Source organism: Malus sylvestris, chromosome 14, assembly GCF_916048215.2.
Source record: "Malus sylvestris chromosome 14, drMalSylv7.2, whole genome shotgun sequence".
In the NCBI taxonomy this organism is placed as follows: Eukaryota; Viridiplantae; Streptophyta; class Magnoliopsida; order Rosales; family Rosaceae; genus Malus; species Malus sylvestris.
Window position 1 is genome coordinate 11,555,884 of NC_062273.1, and position 10,708 is coordinate 11,566,591.

At 36.4% G+C, this 10,708-nt stretch overlaps 1 protein-coding gene across 2 annotated transcripts; it reads right to left on the reverse strand.

Moving 5' to 3' along the window:
• Window positions 1-1,174: 1,174 nt before the first annotated feature.
• LOC126600745 (uncharacterized) lies at window positions 1,175-10,319 on the reverse strand. Of its 2 annotated transcripts, XR_007615560.1 has the most exons (4): window positions 9,574-9,722; window positions 4,181-7,196; window positions 2,063-2,148; window positions 1,175-1,232 (listed from the first exon to the last, which is right to left on the reverse strand). XR_007615560.1 is itself a non-coding variant. In XM_050267389.1 (3 exons), the coding sequence occupies exons 2-3, from the start codon at window positions 9,694-9,696 to the stop codon at window positions 7,137-7,139; spliced, it is 183 nt and encodes a 60-aa protein (XP_050123346.1). In that variant the 5' UTR covers window positions 9,697-9,725; window positions 10,152-10,319; the 3' UTR covers window positions 6,806-7,136. The 2 variants fall into 2 exon arrangements, 1 of the variants encoding a protein (XP_050123346.1); XM_050267389.1 differs by lacking the exons at window positions 1,175-1,232; window positions 2,063-2,148 and adding an exon at window positions 10,152-10,319 and having other exon boundaries at window positions 6,806-7,196; window positions 9,574-9,725.
• Window positions 10,320-10,708: the final 389 nt, after the last annotated feature.

Sequence of the window (10,708 nt, forward strand, 5' to 3'; positions counted from 1 at the left end):
TAACCCAATCTGCCGCAAGCAAGGGAAATGAGGAATCTTGGATGCACTTGCTGCCAAGTTGGAGCATTCTAGGTGTTTTCTTTCTTTGGATTTTAATGTCTAATTCATGTAATCTTTGTTTTGCTTTAAGTATGATTGGCTAATTTCGTTTTTGGCTAAGGGTGTATTCAAAACCATGATTATATATGTGAAATGAGTTGATTACTTCCAGTTATTGTTACATAAGTCGTGAATACAATTTGCTTAACCATTTGATTTAGAACTTATTCTTGTATGTTGATTGAGAGTGCACGCTTAATTTGCATGCTTGAATTTGATGCTAGGATATAAATTTGTTTCACCTAATCGTTATGAATTTATATTCGTAAGTAGTGAAGGTCGCTAGTCACGATCGTGTTAAATAGATTCCTGGCAAGAGTATCATGCTTTTCATAGTTACGAATGCCTTGTCGATGCTTATGATTTCCAAAGAACGTAATGATTCTAACTTGTGTCTTTATTATGCTGTTCATATAAAGAACTTGTTAGGAATAATTTGTTTGCGATGCATATTCATCCAATTCAATGATCCTAGGGAAATCTGAAGGTTAATTTAAGCGGACCTAATTAACTTGGAGTGTTGAGGTTCATAACTTATTGAATTGATAACTGGAAATTGATTTACATTGCATATATTTCATGTGTGGAGAAGAACCCCTTAGCCATTCCATCATCCATTGATTCTTCATAACTTTGTATTACAATCTGTTTCTCTTACAATCTGCCATTTAAGTTTATTTTCGTCCAAATCAAATCCCCAATTATTTTGAATTCCTAGATTAATTGGAAAGTGTGTTGGTTTATGTTTTTAGATGTTTTAGGTCACTAGGAAACCAAAATTCGTCCAAGTTGAGTTAGAGTCCCAAAACTGCCCAGAAAGTGGTTTTTAGGCAGTTTTGAGTGTTTGGTTGCTGTTTTGATTCTTTTGGTTCGTTTAGTATTTTAACGTGAGTTTTGCATTCTTTGAGTCTAATCTAGTGCTTTAAACTTTGTTTTTACATTTCTAAGTCAGTTTTCAAGTGTTTAGCAATCCCTCCTAATCCCCGGTTTAGAACGATCCCTACTTATCCATACTACAATTGTCAACAAGAGGGTTAATTTGTGTGTTAACTTATTTTTCACATCAGTAGCGGCAAAAGGCTCAACAACATGTGGCTTTGCCATTGAAAAAAGAACGAAGAAGAAGACGATAACTGAAGTGAATAGAAGGAAAACATCAATATTTGAATAAATTCAATGTGCCGCAACATGAGTTTTTGGAGTCATTTATATATTAGATTTCCCTTAAAAATAGGACATATGGGAAAACAAATAATACCCAAATCTCAACATTAGTGTAGTAGATGAGTGAATAATATATGACAAAAAAATTCAATGGTGCATACTAAAAATGAGTGAATAGAGTAAGACAGAGTACATGAGTGACTTTGAAATCAATGAATTAAATTCCAAAAGTGAGTGACAAAGAATAATTAAGGCAGAAGCTTAACTACCCTATCAATTTTAAATTCAATGTCTGTTCATTGCATATGCCTTCACTTATATATTAAATTTTGTTCAAATTCAATGTATGTTCACTGCATGCTAATCTGTGTTTCGGCATACTCTTACGGGGTTTGGTCACAAAACTACAACCATTTTTACAAATTCCATAAGCCAACAATGGAAAATGAAACTCACGAAGCAACCTAGAAGGAGGCAGACAACAGAAATCAAAGAACGGAACAGGTGAGAACCAAAACGTTAAAAACAACACATACCCATTTCAAAGCCCAAAAATCATGCAAAGATAAAAAAATCCCAAAAATTAAGTTTATTAGCACTCCCTGCAAAAGCCCAAAATTAGAACATTAGAAAAAAAAAGAATTTGATAACATTATACTTTAAAAACACTAAAATTTCCAGTCAAAGGAAAAGTAATACCTCTGCAAAAAATAAAAATAATCAGGAGATAAAAACTCAAATCGCAAAAAATAAATCTTATAGTTTGATAAAAATTTAGGAGAAGCGTAAGATTGGATACACAAAGAGAGGGTGGCCTTGTATTTCTGCTACTTTGAAATGCAATCCTCCTTTTCCCCGGGCCCTTCAAACTTCTATGAGTAACACCTGCACATAGAAACAATATCCATTTACCCTATTCAGAAATTGAAAAATGGATTTTAGAGAGAGGAGAGATAATTAGGGTTTAAGAGTAATCGTGGAAACTAATTGTGCTGAGATTGAAGGAAATTTTGTGAAAAACATGTTCATTTGAGCAACATCTATGACATGCAATTAACAATTAAAGGCGGAATCATGCTAGTATGCACTCAAAAACAAAACATTACCCATGAAATTCAAAGCCTAGTAGAAAGGTGAACCAAGACTCAACTCAAGAACAAAGTGAGTTGAGAGATTTTATACCTTTGTTGATTCCTCTTTACATAAGCAAAGGCTAATCACCCAAGGAGAGGGCCTTCATTCCTTGCTTCTTAGATCCATGGATTTCTTGGATGAGGATGGTTGAAAGGATTCTCCAAGTTCCCAAAGTTGAGAACCTCTAATTTTTCCACACCAAGGATGGACTTGAAGAAGAGATAAGTGACCTTGAAGGAGGAAAGATTGCTAGCTAATCTCCTCCAAGGGGTCGGCCTCCTAGAGAGAAAGGGAGAGACATGTTCTCTCCAATTTTCTCCAAAAAAAAACCCTAAGAATGAAATGTCTATAAAGTTGCCTTTATACCACCTCACAATGGAACTTGCAATTAAGCCAAATTCACTACCCCTCTCTATATGGCCGGCCATTAAGGGTTCATTGGGCTTGCATGCCCTTTGTGTTTTCAAGTTGTCATACAACTTGAGTTAATGGGCTTGACATTTAAATCCCATTGGGCCTTGCGGCCCAAAACTAACCCGAGGTCTCTAACGAACTTTATTCATTTGATTAATTAACATATTAATTCATTCTTGCCATAAATAATTAAACCATTTAATTATCCTTACTCATCTCCGTTGTTTCTTCAATCTCTACCTTACACGGTGTACGATCCATTAGGTTCCTTTTAGCGAGGCAGTGGGTGATTAGAACTCTTTCAAATCGATTGTGAATTGAAACTTACTTTCAATTCTCCCTTTAGTGATTATGCACGTTTAGGACTTCCACAAACCATGAGTGACACCTAGCAATATGTCATGGTTACCCAAGCTAATCAGAAGAGGTGGAGAACCTATTCAGTTTAGGATTACAATGCAATACAAACTTTCTCTAATACAAAACTCTTGACCACATTGTTTGGTTTGATAGTTTAATCATGTCTACTATCCAATGTGATTCATTTACTTATATGATTACCTTGAATGTGATTTGGAACCACTTCCTAAATCTCATTCATACTCTGACCAGAGATTCTTAATCATATCATAGTGTATTCTCCCTCAAACGGTTTGAAGGTTAGAGATCCCTTGTTGCGCATTCACTTGCCTCCATGGCTAAGTGGCTTAACCCCAACTATGTCGTGGATACCCTCTGATAGAGTGACTTTGACATAGCCAAAGATTAAGGACCTAACCACAAGACAACTATGATGCCTCAGGTCAAAGGACTACTTTGCATTATCCCAACCACAAGTTCTCATGTGACATGAGTATGAGAACTTCTCGTTGACCGTGTTCAGTGGAATCATTCTCTATTAAGCACCTTCATGCTTGTCTTAGTGTCAATCACCAATGACTCGAAACCAGTCACTCTCTCTGAGAGAAGACACATCACGTACTGATCTTAACGGACTGTCAATGCCCAATTGGCAATCCTATGATAAGGAACGTTTAGGATATATATACGAAAGAAAATGGTCTCATGAATCTAACTTCTTTAAATTACATTCTCCTAATTACATATTCCTTGGACTTATCGTTTAAGCATATAACATTTATATGAGACGGCTTAAAACAATAATTTTTGCCCTTGATATTAAATTAGATTAGTTTAACATGTGAAATGTCCGTAAAGTATCATCATATGATTGGTTTTAGGGCACATTTCCAACAAAGATGAAGCAATTGTGTTCCCCATCTTCACACAACAAATTGGAATTTGGGATTTTAATAGTAACCAGCAGTCATTCAAAATTTACTAGTCACAACTAGAGCTTAAGTGATACCTTGATTACAGTCATATATACGCATGCTCACATACTAAGACCTAAACCCTAAATCATTCCAATCCTTCTCTTTCTCCTCCTTGGAGATTCTGATTCAAGTAAAATCAAACATTCAAACAACTCATTTCTCACTTGATTGATTGGTACCAAATGAAGGTCAATAATACTTATTTGTAATTTAATTAATAAAAATTGACGCTTGAATCAAAAAGTAAGAAATTAAAAGAGAAATGGAGAAATACCTGGAATGGAATAAGTGAATCGTAGATGAAGGAGTTTATGTTTTTGTTTCTGTTTCGAAACCAGAACAAAACCAATTTGGGACAAAAATGAACAATGCTTTCAATTTTTTCCAAGAATTTAACAATTGACCTAAATCAAAATATAAAGAGGTGAAGAGCTTACGTATGTATTAATCAAGAAACAAATAAATTAAATCAGTGGAAGACCCTAATTCACAAAAACAGAGACATAATCCGAGCACCTAACTCAACAATTTATAAACATCCATTACAATTTGAATGAAAGAACAAAATATAAATGAAAATTGTAACAAAGCAAATGGCAATTAGACACTAAACAATGAAAAAAAAGCAGTGCATTACCTTTTGAATCAAGGGAGAAAATTGAAATCCCAGACCTTGCCATTCGTCCCTCACCCATCCCCTCCTCACCGACTCCGTGCATAACCCGTTAACCCTAAAGAATACACACACCCATGCTTTCCGCTCTGTATCTCTCTCCTGGCCCATCTCTCTCTCTAAAATGGGAGAAAATCCCATACATCCTGGCAGAGCACCTACCTAAATCTCTCTCTCACTCAGTCCAACCCGTAGCTCCAATCTGTCAGGCCCTGTGTCTCCCTCCTCTGTAGTCGCTTTGTCCCCTCTCTCCGCTTGCCAGAGGCACACCCAGCTGTCTCCTAGTCAAAAATGGGAGTGATTGTCTTCGACAGAGATGCCCCCATCCCCTCTCTGTTGCCGAGTCAAGGGTGAAATGCAACCAACGGCAGAAAATAGGTTTTTAAGCCAGAGTGGCAATTTTGTAAATTAAGTCAAAGTTGGTTAAAAGCATCCTATCCTAGTGGCAAGCTTGTAAATAAAATGAAATGTGGTTCAAAACAGTGTTCATTGGTACAGTGCAATTGAAAAGCCTTCTTTAGACTAAAGTAATACTAAGGCTAAGTCCCTGCACATACCACCAAATCCAACACTCAGAAAACACCCTATAGGTTTGAGTTATACAGTCGTGGTGAGTGTGCAGAAGGCCTTGCTTGTGATCATAGGGTGCTCGAGTGTTTGCTGCTGTGTGTGACTTGCTGTGCTTTCGAAGATTTCTTCTCAGCTCACATGAACATATTAAGTCTAACACCTCTTTCTCCTATAGCTTCAGCGAAACCTTGAGGCAATAGGTCAATCCAATCGGAACCACAAATTGAGCCAGATCTAATGACATACAAGAAAGGTTGCTTGCTGTTAGCTAATCTCCAAGCCATTTTTTCCGCTAGTTCTTTCTCACTAGTAGATGCTAGACTCCCTAATCCCTAAGCGTACATAGATAACTGCTGGAAGCTGCAGTTGCAATCTTGCCAAGAGGACCTATTGTGAGATTGGAACTTGACATCGTTGCTGGATCTGTGCTAGTGATGATCGTCCTCCGAGTTTGAATGTCCTTAAACACACAAAAATGAGGTTAAAAACAATCAAACAACTTAAGGTAATGGTTATTTGAACCACCGAAAGAAGATTATAAGCAAGTGACAGAACCATGAGAACAGTATCAAGGTTGATATTGTTAGTACGGGATACCGTACCCTCTCCCAGAATAGTGGAGGCACCACCATCAGCCGTGGTAAACATCAGTCTAAGTAGATGTTAGATGATCTTATGTTTCCAACAAGCTTAGAATCAAATGTCATATGTGCAATAGCACCGGACTCAATTATCCAAATATTATTAACAACAGAATCAGAAACTTTAAAAGCCTTACCCTCTTCACCTGTAGAGGTGATCAAGGCCGTGACTCGCTCAGCCACAAGTTCCTGTTCATCCATCGTCTCAGCAATGGCAGCACGTTGTATGTTACGGACAACCATCGCTTCAGTCTTCTCCCCTTCACCCTTCATAGCATCCTTCCTGTCTGACTCGCAGCGTACGTAGACATAGGATGCTTGGAGGCTCAAGGTATGTTGGACCAACTCATCGAGGCCTCCCAGGAAAACACACGTTTTCCATCACTTTTGAGTACATTCCCGTGTCGTGTAGCTCCGAACTTTTATTAATTATCACATTATATCAAACCCTAACTATATAGGTTTTCTTAGTCATGAGTGTAACATGTGCGCAAAAATAGATCGGACCATTTGATATCACAACAGCTCGAGTTGTCTATGTTTGTTGGTCAGAATAAGCGGTTTGGACTAGTACATTAACATACAAACGTTTATTGCATCCAATGTAGTAAACCTGGCATTCGTGTTCGTGTCTCATTCTCTCCTCTCTCTACCTCATTCTCCAATTGTAAGCCGATTTTCCGAACTTGGCTGAGATACCTTGCATGTACCTTCTAATCGATAGAAAACGGCTTGCCCAGAAAGATCTAGTAAACTGCAACATTGAACCGACATTGAAAATCTTGCAAACCAAGCATATGAGTTCAGAAGTCAGTTTGTAAAGCCCAAGGACTTATATGTTACAGTTTGCATAGAGCATATATAATATACAGCATTCCATTGTATGCTCACTGTGATGTCCTACAAATCTTTGAGGTCGTACCCAAACATATTTCAAAATTAGAAGATAAGATATACGGAGATAAAATCCATAAGTAGGCATCCTAAAGAATCATATACCTTCTTATCTCTGTTTAGTAAAATCTTAGATAAATAGAACACACCTCAAACTGCATTAAGCATTAGAAAAGCATAAAACCTGTAACTAAAGACGTTTCGATATTTCTATCTTGATGTAAGGCCATTTGCTATGGTAGCCTCACGTTCCTGACGACGCCGTTCTCTCTGCAAAGAAGAAAGAGGATACGAGATGAGTGCAACCAACTCACTGACTCAATCCATTCCAATCCAATCCAATCAAAGCGGTTTAAACTGCAATATTTAATCAAATGGTAGATGACAGAAAATATATTTAAAAGTGAAAAACTAAGAACATAACACCTTGCAATTAGATTTCAAAATTAAAAGTGACAGAAGGTTTGATTGGTTATTGACAGAACACCTTGCAATTAAAAGTGACAGAAGGTTTGATTGGTTATTGAAGATTTCAAAATTGACATGCACAACCTTCACCAATATCGACCAGTTCAAACCGTGCACACAAAAAGCTTTCCCTTCAATATTATACAACCCCATAAAATATGCATGTAATCAAGTTTTCACACAGCCACAAGTACTGTGGTTGGCATGCATTTTGTAGAACAGTCTGGCTAGTGCAAACGAGACAAAGTACAACAGGCATGGGAGCAAAATGCAGAAAGCAAATTGACCATTTGCATAGCATATCATGAACAGGAGATATGGTTTTCAGATTTTAGAAAAGTGTGGTTTAGATTGAGTATGCATCGCATAGACTGGTTTATAGACATCATCCCAATACATTAAGAAAGGCCATAAAATCTGTGCTGCAGCTAGCTGATACACATTCTAAATATATAATAAATAAAATTCTTGTATTCCTTTTTTGCGGCCTGAAATTTTCCTCATATTAGTACTTGGTACCTACAACATAATACAAAAATTCCTAGGTCCCTTAGGTTTTCCTCCCAGCAGAAATCAAAGAGAACTTATCTCTGTTATGCAGATATTAAATAGTCATTTCTTTTATCAATTACACAGGGGGACAATAGTACCACATGACTCGTATCTTTGAATTTATAACCAAGAAGTGTAGTTCTTAGTATAGCTCACCACAAGTCTACAAGTTAAAAAGGCTGGAGAAATCTAGTGAATTCGTAGCATTCTTTCTAGGCTCAAACTGCATCTTTTAGTTTTATACACTTGGGGAAAACAATAATAAAGATCCTTCACCAATTATGGGGCTTTTTGTTAACTATTTCGTTTTAGTTTTTTCTTCTCGATTAGTAATAACAAGGAAATACAGGGGAGAAGAGATGGCAAGAACAAGATAGAAGAAGGGACATGGGAATGATGTGGAAGAAAGAATAGAATGTTACAGAACATGAAAACCAAAAAACAAAAACAATTAAGTAGGTATAGTTTCTAGTCTTTAGTTTTCATTTTTTATGCCATTCCATGTGCATTTCTCCTTCCTCCTTCCTACCACTCCCTCTACAATATTCATCCATCCTTCCATGTACTCTCTCTTTCTCTCTTAAAAAAATGAAAACTAAAAACAAAATGGTCATAAAACAGGCATTTATAAAGGTTTAAGCCTAATGGAAAAAGGACACTAGACCTAATCCAAGAAAGAAATTCTAATAGAAAGTTTAAAACAGAAATAGAAAAGCACAATCTAATCCTAATCCTTATAAAAGTAAGGAACTAAGAAACCATTGATCTTGTCGGAATACAGTTGTTTATTCCCAAGTCCATTCTCACAATGGGGAGCCTATTAATAATTTTGTGCCTAGTCAAGGCTTAAAGAATATGTTTAATGTTGGAATAAATCATATTTTGGTCAAGTTTTCTGCCACTTTTTCTCAAAAAAGATTGTTTGATGGGACTCGTATGCTTTACAAGTCTTAGTTGGGTCAAGAACTTAAGATTTCCAAAAGTATTTCCTTTTCTCATTTTTAGAACACACCAGCTACTAAAATTTTATTTCTCATTCTAGAAGTTTGCTTCCCACCCACAGGAGAACACCGTTGAAATTAATAGCTTGCATATCCCAAACTTAAGTTGGTCAAGCAAGAACTTGCGGACAAGCCTTCCTCTGGGTATGAGGAAAAGAACAGAAAAACTTTGAATAATCATCCAACTATAATAAGTGAGCATTTTCTAATTTCCCAAATTCATTCCACTAATGCCACCATATGTTTTTAGAGATACTTTCATGATGACACCAGAAAGCTTCAATCAACAAAACTATCCCTATGCTGAACACACAATAAAACCAAAAATGATACTTAGGTTTGACAACTTTCACCTCACTGGTACAAACCCATTAAGATGAAGATATTATTAATGCTGTAAATGAATATAATAACATCATGTACAACAGTACAAGCAAACATAGTTATACAATATCAAGAAAGCCATCGACTATACTTTATTTTAAGTTGCATGCTGCATGTGTATGCCGAACATTGTTGATGATGTTGGGAAGATCCAGTGATCACCTAACCTAAAGAAAGTTCAATGCCAATTTCTTTTTCCTCTGGAAGATGGTTTGCTTGACAAGCAACAAATGAAAACTTACCCGTCTTTCCCAATAGGGAAGGAAGCAGACGAAATCATAGACTGGAGTAATGGTTGAAACTAGTACAATATTCAGTCCAGTAAACACCAAGAGCGCAGTCATTGGCCGAGTTCTATGCGGCATCTTTCTTTAGTATTAAGATGTTTTTAGCTCTGTAATCAAAACCACAAAGTTCAGAAACTCTTTTCAGAAAGCAACATAAAAATGCACACAATAGTCATAGGTAAACGCAGCTCAAACATGCCCGGTTGGTCCTTATGGTTGAGGTTTCGAACTGAGCCGTAACAATGGAGCAAAAATTACTATAACACAAACAGTAAACAATAAGGGCACACACAGCATGAATAAATTAATAACAAACTTTAATCATGTTTGAATCATTGAGCTCAACCAGTTGCATAATACGATTTGAACGGCCACCAAAAAGGGGAAAAACAAGATTCATAGATACCCAATTGAAATTAAGAGATTGACAGACGCATTTCGTCAAACAGGTGGTAGGTGAGATAGGTTTCATATATATTTCATCACAAATTGAAATATAATCCAGCAACACTGTTGAAGCTTTGGGAGATTACCTTCAATAACTGTTAAGTGAAAGGCGTTTCAGTGATTGTTTAAAGGGAAGGTCGAAAGAGTGGGAGCGGGTTTGGAGGAAGAAGGGGGGCTTTGGCGTTGTATAGCGTATGCTGAGGGAGACCGGGCCCAAAGACGGTGGATTTTTATTTATTTTTTTATTTATTTAATTTTTTTTTAACAAACGACATTATTTGTACCAAGGGAAGGAGTTATATTTAGCCTCATAATGAGCTAGAAATATCCTGATTCAAATTTATTTTTGGCAAGAATCAAACTTAAAATCTCTCACTTACAAATAAAGAATAATACTACTAGATCATATTACTAAGCAGGGTATTTTTTTATTTTTATTTTTTTTTAAAACAAACAATATTATCTACACTAAATGAAATAGGAAGTGGGCATAGCCTCACTGTTGAGATAAAAAAAATCCACCAGAAAAATTAAATTGGGCTTCGTTCCAAGAAAAAAAAAACATTGATGCCTAATGCCCAAACATCAAGTAGCTAGCCCTTTTCTGACAAAAAGAGGGAGCGGTTACTCCACGTTGGAAAGA